Source organism: Ammospiza nelsoni, chromosome 3, assembly GCF_027579445.1.
Source record: "Ammospiza nelsoni isolate bAmmNel1 chromosome 3, bAmmNel1.pri, whole genome shotgun sequence".
Classification (NCBI taxonomy): domain Eukaryota; kingdom Metazoa; phylum Chordata; class Aves; order Passeriformes; family Passerellidae; genus Ammospiza; species Ammospiza nelsoni.
Window position 1 is genome coordinate 99,827,779 of NC_080635.1, and position 13,377 is coordinate 99,841,155.

At 35.1% G+C, this 13,377-nt stretch overlaps 1 protein-coding gene across 1 annotated transcript in view; it reads left to right on the forward strand.

Moving 5' to 3' along the window:
- Positions 1–13,377, forward strand: part of EYS (eyes shut homolog) — a 703,265-nt gene that overhangs the window by 483,750 nt on the left and 206,138 nt on the right. The window contains exon 36 of the mRNA XM_059467250.1: positions 4,997–5,109. Within this exon, the coding sequence (XP_059323233.1) occupies positions 4,997–5,109 (113 nt within the window). The remainder of the gene's footprint in view (positions 1–4,996; positions 5,110–13,377) is intronic.

The window sequence follows — 13,377 nt, forward strand, 5'->3', positions numbered from 1 at the left end:
GCATATACTCTGTTATCTAACAATAAAAATGCTTGTTATTTAAAATTTGAACTGAGTATAGAAATTGTTATTAAAAGTAAATGTTAGGAAGTGAAGTAATGAACAGTATAGATACATCAAAGACACACACTCCCTTGCCACTGTCTACTTCAGCAGGACTTCTCAAAGTGAGGTACATTTTCTCTCATTAGGAGCTATAAATAAGCCAGACAAGCCTTGTCCATTTTTCTTGAACTACCAGAGTAAAAACTAATTAGGTTTAAGTTTTATTAATTGATTTTTTAAAAATTAAGACAGCAAGAAACATTTTTCAGAAAGGTGATGTCTGAGTCACTAATGTTGATTTTTAACAAAGTCTTGAAAACTTTTGGGCTTTAACAAAGTACATGGCCCATATATAGCATGTTGCTTTGAATGCAGGCAAGTTTCAGTGTTCAGTAAGTGAAATATAAAGGCAAAATGCTGTCCTATTGGAATAAGCCCATTCTGATTGTTTTACTGCTAATTTGATAGTCTGTATATTTCTGGGTTTTGCTGTATGTAATTCAGTATCAAAGAGAGGAAAATGGGTTTTAAAATTACGTCTTAAAAGAACAAATTCCAAATTCTTCTTTAGGGGGAGGCATTACCACCACAACCACCCATGGAACTTAGACATGGGGTTTTTGGTTTGGTTTGGTTTGGTTCTTTTAAATATTTATTTTTATTTTCATATTTTTCTTTAGTGGGATTGATATTGGAGTTCAGTTGCAGATGACTTCAAGCAGGTTATAACTGAAACGGTTAGCCAAATTTTCATGGCAAATTTAAAGAAAATACAGAAGTGAGATTATGGCTGGCTTAATCTCAAAGTTCATTGTGACTTTCATATGATTCTAATCACTAGGAGAAAACAAAACTGGAGAAGCTGTTATCTAAGTTGAGGTGCTTTTTGAGTTATCAATTTCCAAATGGTTCACCATGGTTTTAGTAAATACAAGTTAAAATTTTATTAGTATATTCAAAACTGTGCACCTGAGTTATTTTATTTAAGTTTGAAATATTGCATTTTAAAAGTTTTGTAGTCTATTGGAGAGAGTTCTACTTATCAGACTCCAAAATCAGATGTATTTCAGGAATCACAAAGATGTGAAAGACTCCTAAATAGTGTATTTTGGTACACTGTAATATCTATAGTGACAATATTTAAGATACATAACATTTATCTTGACTGGAGACAAATGAGGAAAGATTGTGCTATTCTTTGTTTTCTTTATAGTTAATCATACTTTTCAAATAAATGCTCGGATCATAAGACAAAAATTCATTATATTATTTATGAATCTGTAGTGAATTGACAGCAGGTAAGTTCATTTCATTAGGAACTCATTCTAGGTTAATTCTATCTAGCAGCAGCTTAATTTGGGCTAGTCAGTAAGGGATGTTAATAAATAATTTGGCATATATGTGTGAACTTTTCCTACAAGGTAAGTATCAGTACTCATTTTTGTCAAGTATAAAGGGCATTTAAAGAGCATGGTTACTATATGTCAAACATATCTGAGTAGATTGTGAATAGTGAATTTTATTAAAGTAAATTTCTGGTGTTGCTCTGGCCCTGACATTTTCAGGCAATTTAAGTGTTACAGTTTGTCAGCATATTAATGTATTTTTGCAAATGGAAGGGAACTCAACTACATGTGAAGTCTACATTTTAATATTCTGCTAAACACAAAAGGTATTTGTTCTCAAAAGTAGAAGAATAAAAACCACTTATTTTTGATTATATATATCAATAGCTCTTATTCCTATATATCTCTAAGATATTGATTTTTTTGTAGAGATAGCATAGCAGAACAAATGCAAGTAAGTGTTCGACCAAAATGTTTATAATGTAGTTATAGGTAAAAAAACAAAGAAGTAATAATTTTAAGATTGATTTACAGGAGTGTATTACCTTCAAAATATGCACATATATCAATGTAAGAGAAATTATTAGGCAGCCTTCCAGTAGTGAGGGGAAGGAAAGCAGGTTGTTAAAATATTCATACAATAGAGTGTTTAGGAAAATATGCAGCTAAATGTTGATTTCCAAACTAATTTGTTCCTCAGTGTGCAAAATGGACCATAAGTTGACATAGTGAATTTTCCCTATACCAGCATCTTGGATGAACTTAACTTGGCACAGTAGCTGTCATAAAATTGTGTTGTATCTGCCCTTTGCATTTATTGATTTCTTTTGTTTTCTATTTTGTTTGTTCATTTTTACAATCCCAAGAAAGAGGACCTTTGTTGAAACACATGCATGGCATGACTGAGACAGTCATATAAGGCTCAGGGAGAAAAAAAGAAGCACAGTTTAACAAGCTGATTTATGCAGCCAATATTAAAACACTGTTCAATTGTTCATTTGGGGAGGGGCAATTTTACAGATTACAATAAATTATAAAATACAATAAATTAATAATATTTATATAATATATAAAATAATAATATTGCATAAATTTTATATAATATTATAATAAACAATAATAAAATAAATACCTTGATCACAATGTCTCTGGTTTCCAGCTCAGAATCCGGTAACTATTTCTGTCTATGTTCATAATAAATTTATAACAGATCCTTCATCCTGTTAAATTGAAAATTATTTTATTTACTACTTACAAAAGGCTGGGGAAAAAATAACAAGCATCTCTTATAAAAATTAAAACATGAAGCTTAGTAGGGCAAGACATCCTCGAAGATTATCTGGTATATTTTATTATAATGATGGCAGCAAAACAGGCTGCTGAGTGTATGTCTATCTTGGCAGTCCATCACACTTATTTCTATGCCAGAATGGCTGGAAAAGGAGGAAGAGAAAGAGTGTTCTATTGTCTGTAATCCATATGAATAACCTCTGCCACCCCTTGTGAAATATCAAATAGTCTTGTTTTCTTAATCTACAAAGTTAACTTGGAGGAGTGTTTTCACATCCAGTTCTTGAAGGTGTTTTTTCTCTTTTTTTAGGTCCAGAAAGCTTCATTGTAGTCCTCTGTGTTTATTCCACAGAGAAAACATCTTCCCTTTGCCACATTTGAACTGTGTTGACTTTAAATGCCACCCTATAGATGGTTACATAACTTTCCATATTTTTGCCATGTAATAACATATCTTTTTTAAAGTCTTAACTTTGTGTAAGCCTTTGTCTGCTAAGGAAATAAACAGTAAACTGTTAGTGAACTCTCTGAGCCCTCCCATGGGTTGGAAGGCCAGTTCATTCTGTTTATAGTGTGTGGCATGGCACGCTGTGTTATGTTCCAGAGTGGTTGAGCAGTGCAGAGAAAAGCAATTCTCCTTGCTTCAACTGTATTGTATTTGTGCAGCCTATCTGTATTTGGGGAGAGAGACAGCTCTTTTTCCCTCTAATATGATTGATTTTTAACCCCATTTACACTTGTACCCTCCACAACATGCTATGGCAGAGTTCCACAATTTAATTTTGAGTTATAGGAAAAGCAAACCCCTTACCTTGCTTTCATCTTCGCATTGATTTATGTTATTTCATATCCTTTTGATTCTGTATTTTGAGAAACTGAAAGCTTTATTCATCTGCACACTGCTCTGTTCTGTCTCTCGTTGACAGTGAGTTTTCCTGACTGAAGATCCCTGGTCTGTACAGTTACTGTGTTCAGAAACTCTCATATCTATAATCATCCTTACATGACTTATGATTTTGCATATTTGTGACACTTTTGCACATTGTGAAATCCTTTTCTCAGGATTTCAGTTCTGCTATCCTGAGTGGTGCAGAAAACATTGAGCCACTCAAATACATTGAAGACCACAGACCTAATACAGACTTGTAGAGAGAATTTCTAGGGACTCTCCATATTGAGAAACCTCACCATTTGCTCACAATTTTTCTGCTTCTGTTTTAACCATTCTTCTAATTTATTTAAGGTCTTTCTTGTTATCCCAGGGAGACTGAGTTACTTTAGAATCTTTTAACAGAGAAACTTGTTAAAGTCCTTTGGAAATCAAAGACTATGTGCCAAGCATCCTTTTTCTCATAGTCAGTGTTCCTCCTCTGAGTTACGATTTCTCTTTTCAGAACCTCTCTCAACTATTCCCCTGTACATTACATTAATTTACATATATGTTAATTCTGTTCTTCAGTGTAATTCATAATCACTGTGTTGTGTTACTGATCTGTAGTTTGAGGTATGTCCTTGCATGCCCTAGTCTTGTTCCCATTTTCAAAATCATACAAAGCAAAAACCCAAGCCACCCTTCCCCCAAAAATCCATGTCTACCATTCCCATGGTTTGGAGTCCATTTTAAGTGATGACCACAGTAAATTCCCATAAGAGTCCCAGGCAAACACAACATCTTTCTCGTTTTTTTGCCACTGTTCACTTTTTGCGGATTTTTAAAAAACATTTTCTAGAAGTAATTCAATTTAAGACAGATCTCTGATGTACTCAAACTGGGGTTTGAGTATGAGGTTCAGTCACAGGAACCTCCCAGAACAATTCTTCATTAAATTTTGATTTGGTGAGTCATTTACATTTCTTGCTAGAGCCTTGTCTCTTTGAACATTCCCTTTACACTTAGCTGGTCTATTATCCCTAAAGCCTTTCTGGCAGGCTTAATGCTCCTGTTGGGCTTTAAAAAGCATGTAATGCTTTCCATTATGCTTTCAGCAAATTGTTCCTCAAGATATTTTTTTTTTTATTTCTGCAACTATCTAAACCTTACTTCATTGTTAAAAATGGGTCCTTGGCAGTGCATAACACTGTTCTCTGTGTTTTCGGTGTCCCTGCAGTGATTTCCATTTTTAGTAGGTCCTTAGGCATCTTTGAACCATGATTAAGGGTACTAGAAATCTTTTAAGCAGGGAAGTAATACATTTACAAATTTCAAATCTTCCCTGTTTACAATTCCCCATGACTTGTATTCCTCTATGGAAAAATAAATATCTTGATCATAATGTAAACAAGCAAAAGAACTGTATGCATTTTTTCCTTTGTAGGTTTCTGGACCTGTCTACAATTTCACTGGCTGTATAAAAGTCGTAGAAATCAATAACATCGGACCTTTCAGCTTCTCTAGTGCTGTGGGAAGAAGTAATGTTGACAATTGCAGGTAAACTGCCTCTATGCCTTTTCAAATCCTAAGGAAGTGTTTATGCTGATTTTGCTTTCTTCCTTACTCAGGGTGACCATTTTAGATAATTTCAACAGGACATTATCTAATTTTTTTCCATACAGGAAAAAAAAAAAGACAAAATCCCTAGAGAGACAGATATCTTGCTTTCTTTTATGCTTTTAAAGCATTTTCTTAATGGAAGATTATTTTTTTTATTCAGAGTAGTTCAATTAAACTTGACAGCTTATTTGGAGTGAGTTGTCACACCCTGAATGCTGAAACAGTATACTAAGAAAGATGATCTGCAGGAAAATACAGGACTGGGAAGTGGGGAGATATGCTGATTGTGTCTTACTTGTGACTTTGGGACTTCCATTAATCTTGTTACAAATATGAATGAGCTGGTGCCACATTTACTCTACAAGAGATTGTGAAAAATGCTGGAAAACATTGTTTCTGAATACATTTAAAAACCTCAATTGATTTCAGTTTTGCATTTTCACGTTGCTGTTGGTCATGCATTGATTAAAAAAAAGCCGTACAGGGGCAGTGGTGTACATTGGGATTCTGTTCTGGAGTATGGTAGGTTTGAACATGGCAAAGTGGAAAGCAAAGGAAAACAGAGGTGAATTGCATTTGTAGATAATGAAGTCTTTAGGGAGAGAATATCATTTCAGTCATAGGATGTGCATGTCCTAGATTCCGGAGGACATTATATACGGCTTTTAACATATGACTTTTTTTCCCAAGAATTTGTAGAAAAGGCCAATTAATGTTCATGAGCTTGTTTAAACACTATCCTGGAAAGCTGGTGTTAACCCACTAGACCATTAGTTAACGATCCATGAGATCTGAACCCTGCACTCACCTCCACCACTAACCCCTTAATGAGCACACATCCCACTCAAAGTTACAACAGTACAACAGTAAACCCACTGTCTAATGAATTATCTGCCCCAAGTCCCAGGCATCTAAGCTTTTGCCAGTAAAACTTACTCTGAACACAAAATTCAATTTGTAATCCTGGCAGAGACCTGCCACCATTTTTATTTAGAGCAGCAGCTGAGTGTTATCTCCTTGTCCAAGCTTGATGAAGAAATAAATCTTCACACCCTTCTAGTTCCCCACAGCATTTTGTTTGGAATATGTTCTCTAAGTACATTTAGCAAATAGTTGTGGGTCTAAATCCTGCAGGAGAAAGAAAACCCTGGCCACTGTTTTGACAAACCCCTGAAAAACAAAGAAATAATGTCTCCTCTCTTGTCTTTCTGTACAGTGTTTCATCAGAAATTTTCCTAGTCATAACTGTGATGTCCTTCCAAATGAGGGCATGTACTCTTTTGTGTGAAAATATGCCTCTTTGCAAAACAGACATTCATAAGGTTGAAAGCAAGTGAGGATGCTATTTCATGTCTTTCATTCAGGTATTAACTTTTAAGAATCATGGTGAAAAAAATATCATAAACCATCTCTGCTGTCTCCTCTGGTTACTAGATTAGGAAATTTTTCTCTATTTTGCATATGCATTAAAGCTTTGATATCCTAAATCATAGGCAAGAGGTGGTTCTGTTTTTTAAACTACTAGGTAAAAACAGAATAACTTAAAAATCAGGACTGTTACTGTTTTTTCTACTTTCTTTCATTCTCGTTAAAAATACTCATTGATACAAGACCCTTTAGCTTTTTGACACTATTTTTTTTTACAGTTTTTCCTATTGAACACTTTATATAACCATTCTATTAAGTGTCAATAGCCTTCAGCAAGCAAAAGAAAAGAAATGAGAACAGCTTTGTCCAGTCTGTGTATATAACATAGAGAGGGATATAGAGCTGAAAGAGGTGGCTTGTAAAAAAATAGCTTTGTTCCTTTTAAATTTTTATTATTATATAATGCTGTGTTATCTGTTATATTATAATCTATAGAGCTATGTACCAAGATTTATTGAATTTTGTATTGATTCCGATGCTCCCCTTCATAGTTAATTAGCATACAAATATGGCTATTTTGTATAATACAGATATTAAAGATTTTTTTATTTGAATCAGAACTCAGAGATTATAGTCTAGAACTGTTTCTTGCAAATACTTATTGTGCATATGTTACTGATTAGGTAAGTAAAATGACATGACTTTGTATAGATGAACTGTGGATATAATCTTGTACATAAAAGGTTGTTGAAAGAATGTTGGGCTTTCTCAATGCTCTATGCTAAGCAACATGTTCGTTTTACCTCCCTGCTTCTTCAGAAGGCTGCAGATGAGTTAACAGTGTCCAGCCCCATGCAGTCCACACAGACCTGGCACCATCCTGGTCCAAATCACAGTTATTCTTGTGTGGGAAAAGCTGAATTTCAAGAATGGAAATTGTTGTACTTAATCTGCTGAAATTTAGATTAATTTCAACAGATAATTGAAATTTTTATGAATGTCCCTTGATGTGGAGGGAAAGCCATAGAAATGGACTGCTTGGAAGCCCGGCAGACATTTTCTTTACTCATTCCTTCCCTGTGACGCACAAATTTCATAGCTACTCACACCTGGCAGCTAATATCATGGTTTGATTTTCACTTTAGGTATAACCCACACTCATCTTGACATCATCAGCCTTTAAATGTAGTCTGCTTCCCTAAAAGCACCTATGAAGCTCAGCTGTCATTCCCCTTTTGCAAGACATGCTGCTGGGGAAGATGGATTTGTTTTGAAAAGCAAGGAGAAAGTGATTGAAGGAAGTTGTTTAAATATGGCAATAATGGAATATGTACTTTGCAAATACAAGTAGCAGTGACTACTAAATTACGTGGTGTAACTTTTATTTTCAGAATTTGCATGGTTCTGCAGATGCAATATTGCTGCAGTTGGAGCTGCCTAACAGCAGCAGAGAACTCTGCAGTGTGGCAGACAAAGCAATCCAATTTCTTCTGCAAAAACATCCCCGTATACTTGTCACTCAGAAACACTGTTTCTGTCCGTACTGTAGTAGTTTTTCTTTAATTGACCTCCTACTTATCATCACCTATTTGTAGATTTATAACACCTTTGAATGCCCTGCTTTTACATATTTAGCATGCTCTAGAGGCATTCAGTTGTCCTGCTGGGTTTTGTCCTTGTTGGTGCTCCAGCTGCATGGATTACTTCAATATCGTGGTCATGCTTATGCTTCTTAAAATGTATGGGTTTGTGAGTAAATTTTAAGCTTATGATTTTTTCATAGGATTGAAATTTACTCAAATGTGTTCTGCCATCTTTCTAACTGGATCTATTTTTATTTTAAAATACCAAAAGGATTATCTAATACATGCAAGGAATATAGAGAGCTTTCAAAAGCGTATTTTAGAGATAGTTCATATACCTTCTCAAAACTATTGAAATCACTTCATCAAGACAAGACAGAACCTTTCACAGGATATTATATACTGCATGTTCCTCATCTCAGAGACTTACATTACTGTTTAAAAAATGTTCAGAATTAAGAAATGCAAAAAATTGCACCATAACATTAGTTTCATTGGCATATATATCTGACTACCTACAGTCTAAAATGCTATATTTATGGCAAGAATATTATTTATTCTTTTAAAATTCTTATTTTAAGGTGAATGTCATACACCACAAGGGAAAGAGGATTATTTAACTTGGTAGAAGTAAATTTGAAATGGGGGCATCAGGCAAATTACCTTTTATGTAATTTTGGAAACAGGTGTTAAATTCTGCTTAAATTCAAGATTATTGATACAGGCAGCACCAGGCAATTGGATATGATTAAAGACCAAATACTTGCAATAATCCTTATCATTCTGGAAAATGCAAGATTTCTGTGCATGCTCAGAAGGACTGAGATTTTGGATATGTGGCTTTAACCCAGTTAATCTGGCCCAGATCCTTCTGCTATTTATGTGCATTATTTTTTAAGCATTGTGTTTATAAGTGCACTATTGCATGATGCCACAGGGACAGAGAGCAGGTAGGAGGGATGTACTGCCCTGAAGGCTCATCAGAACTTTCTGCCATTCAGTGTAACCAAGGTGAAACAGGAAATGGCAGAATAAAGGTATAGGCAGGAGGGGTTTGACTCTCTGAGAGCAGACTGGCAGCCATGGAGTAATTCTGAGCTATGCAGCTTTGGCTTTCAAGGGAAGCTATAATGGAATTGTATCAATTAGTAAAAGTAATCCTCCAATAGGGAGTTTCCTAGAATTATGCTAGACTATATAGTTATGGAAAACTTTTCAAACTTAATGTTATGATTCTCTTTAAATTATACCTGTCTCAAAGTTATGAATATATAGGTAATTTTGGAAAACATTATAGAACAACCAATAGTAGTAATAGAGAGACAATTGAAAATAAAGGATCTCTGATGACATTTTTTAAGAAATGCAATCTCTTTTTTTTTCTTCTTCTGGAGGAAGATACTTGTGATGTGTTAATGCAATATAAAGCTTCTTCAAGTGTTTCAGAAAATGTTACTGAAATAGATTTACAGAATAAATGACTATCATTTCCAGACAGAGTTCAGATGACAGATATAAATGAAGCTTTGATTCCCAGTATTAAAAGCTGGTGTTTACTGCAGTTCATTTCTGTTTTAGTGTCTGGGAACTATGACTGCTATATATTGCTGTAAGTGTTTACTGTAACAGTTTACTGCATGTACTAAATTCAAAGGCTCCAAACATACACACAGAAAATATATACATATACATATATACCTGTACCTATCCAAGCCCTGTGTTTTCATTAAAAAAAATAATCTTACCTATGAAACAGAAAAATATTGTTTACTATTTTCCTAAAAGAAGTCTTACTGATGGATGCAAATGTACAGTAGTGAATTGGACTCTCAGAGAGGAGCTAATAAGCTAAGTTCTTCATTACTGCCCATTGGACAGAACTGTGGTAGATTTTTTAAAAATATTTTGCTTTCTTATTCATTTATCTTAATATGTGTTTCCAGACTGAAGCTGAGCTTTATTTCAGCAAAAGCTCTGATTGTTATTGCATTTTTGAAAGAGGCTCTTGAAAGTGCATTACCCAAGGTCCATTCCATCAAGAGGACTCATGGGTTTCCTGATATATGGCAATTTTCTCAGGAGGTATGCAATACACTTTGGAGAGCTCTACATGTTTTCAGTAAGCCTTCAGTTACACTTTCCCCTCACTCATGCAGTTTCCAACAAGCTCCAAATCCCTTTCCTCAGGTATGACTACTCCCTTTTCCATTCTGTAGTTTTCTGTGATATTTTACAGAAATCCCCACAGACCGCAACACCTTTGTGAAGTCTGTCTCCTGTGCATTTTTTCCACTGTGGAACTTCCTGTTTTTCAGTATATTATAAAACATCACAACTCAGAGCATCTGACACCAAGCATCTGAAGGTGTTTGACTTCTGTCTTTGGAATGAACTGCATGCTTTAAAAAGGGGAAAGTTCATCTGCTGAAAGTTATTTTTCAGTCAGTTGTGAAAGTCCTACTGTTACCATTCCACTTTCCAAGGAAAGGGGTTATGCTGGTGCATGCTGTATGTTAGAGCTCATCCTAAGAGTCCATAGAAGACTCAAGTCAGCTTGAAGAGTTTCTTCATATGAACCCACCTGAACTGAAAAATTTCATGTCAATCAAACATACAAGCTAGCTCAAAATTAAAAGAGAAATCAGAGTTCCAAGCTTAAGCTCTTCTGTCCACTTCCATCTTAGGTTATTAATAAATGCAAGATACTATAAAAAGCATTGAGCTTCTGTTATATGTGAGAGACTACCAGATAAATTCTTACGTCCCAGCATCTCACTTTCATTACATGTGTTTTTATCTTCTCCTTAAGAGTTTAAAGCTACGTGCTTAATTCTGAAACACAAAAAAAAAAAAAAGAACAAAGGTTATACAGTGCCCATCAACATTATAGAAGAAAATTATTAAATGAAGAATACTGACACTACTTAGTTTTATTTATTCAAGAGGTTTTATGAGTTTTCTCTGGTTAACATGGAGATTGGACTAAAGTTTCTGCTATACAGAACTGAAGTTAAAGCTTCAGAAATATCATTCATTTGTACTCACCACATGCATGATGCTTGATATTATGTTAATAACATTTCTGCACAATTCTAACATGGAGAGTGATAACAAGAATTTGATCTTTTTTATGCATTTATTTTGTTATGTTTTCCCTCTCTCATCTATTGCTTTTGCTCACTGACAACCTTTCTGTTTGTTTGCCTCTTACTCATTTTCCAGGGCCTGAGTTGCTTTCGTATGCTTTCATCCCTTTACTTGATTTGCCCTTCTTGATTTCCTTCATCTTTTGCATTTGTTTGCAATATTTTCGTTTAGGAGATTTGCTGCTCTGTACAATTTCCTTTTACTCTCTGTGCATATATGAATTCTATTCTTCTGTTACCTTTTCTTCTTCTTCTGGCATTCCTGTTTAGATAATGACTTTTCAGTGACAGACTTCAGTGTTAAAGGAAGAAAAAAAGAAAACAAAAAAAAGGAAGAAAGAAAGAAGAGGCATATTCAATCTTTCCTAGTGTTATAAATACTCAAAATCTCTGTAAAATGTTATAGAAGCCCTTTATGTTAATCTTTTGAAGTATTCTGTGAATATTGTTTCTGATGGATATTAGATAAATCCATGTGTCAAATGTATGGAGGTGAGATAATGTGTGTTTGTAAACATTACATTTCTCTGCTTGTTTCTGAAAAAGATTGTCAGTCATCAGCATACCACAAAATTATTATTAATCTTCTTTAGGCAAACTCTCTATTTTTAGATTAATAATAGTACTTGGTTATGGTTATCTTGACCTTAATTATCCCTTTGTAGCTTTATGCAAATGCATTATACCAAGAGAAGATTGTTTCTTAATTCTGTCAACAGAATTCAGTGGCAGTTACTGTCCATTAGTGTGTGTCTGTAATGAACAGTGATAATGAGATTGTGATTTCTGCTGGAAATGCCAGGTACTTGCATGGAAACAAAAATGACAAGTATTAAAGGATACCATGCATTTTTTCCTTTCACTTTTATCAAGGAGGCATTTGCAAGTATATATGTCAATGGATGCATACAGTGCCTGAGACAGTGTGTTACTAAAAGTAAATAATATCTCAGTTAAATATTTTGGAAAACACTTTGACACAGCTGTGAAAAAGGAAATATTTTTGTTAACAAGACTCACATTTGTTTTTTTAATTAAATTGTCTTTCTGCTACTGCTCATGTGTACTTCATTATTTTATAAGGTATTGATTTAATGTACTAAAAAAAAGGCTCCACAGATGGAGTGCTTTTGCACTCCAGTCACGCTTTTGAATCTATTTTTGTTCATTTATATAATAATTAATGTCTCTAGTTATGGGTGATTCCTACTCTACACTCCCAAATTTACTAATGGAATTTATAAAGTTTCTTTCACCTCACATGCTAAATTATTGCGTATAAACTGGTGCCTTCATAAGAAATCACACATACACAGAAACACAGGATGGGTGAGGCTGGGAGGGTCCACAGTGGGTCACTTTTAGCAGAAACCTCATTGTATAGAACCAGATTTGTTCACAATACTGCATCCAGCTCTGGAGTGCCCAACACAAGAACAACATGGACCCATTTGAGCAAATCCAGAGGAGGCCACTACATTGATCAGAGCACCTCTGCTATGCGGACAGGTTGAGAGAGTTGGGAGTGTTCAGCCTGGAGAAGGAAGGGCTCTGGGAAGACCTTATTGGAGCCTCCAGGACCTGAAGGGTACTTCCAAGAAGGCTGGGAAGGCTGCCCAATTTATTAGGGCATATAATGTTAAGAGGGACGGGCTTTAAACTGAAAATGTAGATTAGGTATTAGGAAAACATTGTTTTCTGTGAGAGTGGTGAGGCACTAGAACAGGTTGCCCAGAGAAGCCGTGGATGCCCCGTCTCTGGAACTTTTCAAGGCCAGGTTTAATCAGACTTTTTGCTGCTTGGTCTAGTGGGAGGGCCTGGCCAATGACAGTGGAGAGCTGGAGCTAACTGGTCCATAAGATCCACTCCAACCCAGTCCTTCTATGATTCCAATTTTAACTATTTTAGGAAGGAAAAATATGAGTTAAAGACTTCTGTTACAGTGAGAGTCTCTGTCTGCTATGGCCTGCTTACCCTGAGTGTAGATCCAATGCCCACAAAGTGTGCTTGGTGTATAAAGTCGTTGTATCTGCCCAAAGCACATTCCCAAATCATGGAAGTGAGAGAGATTGCCTGTCAGATGTCTGTTCACTGGGTCATCACAAGTT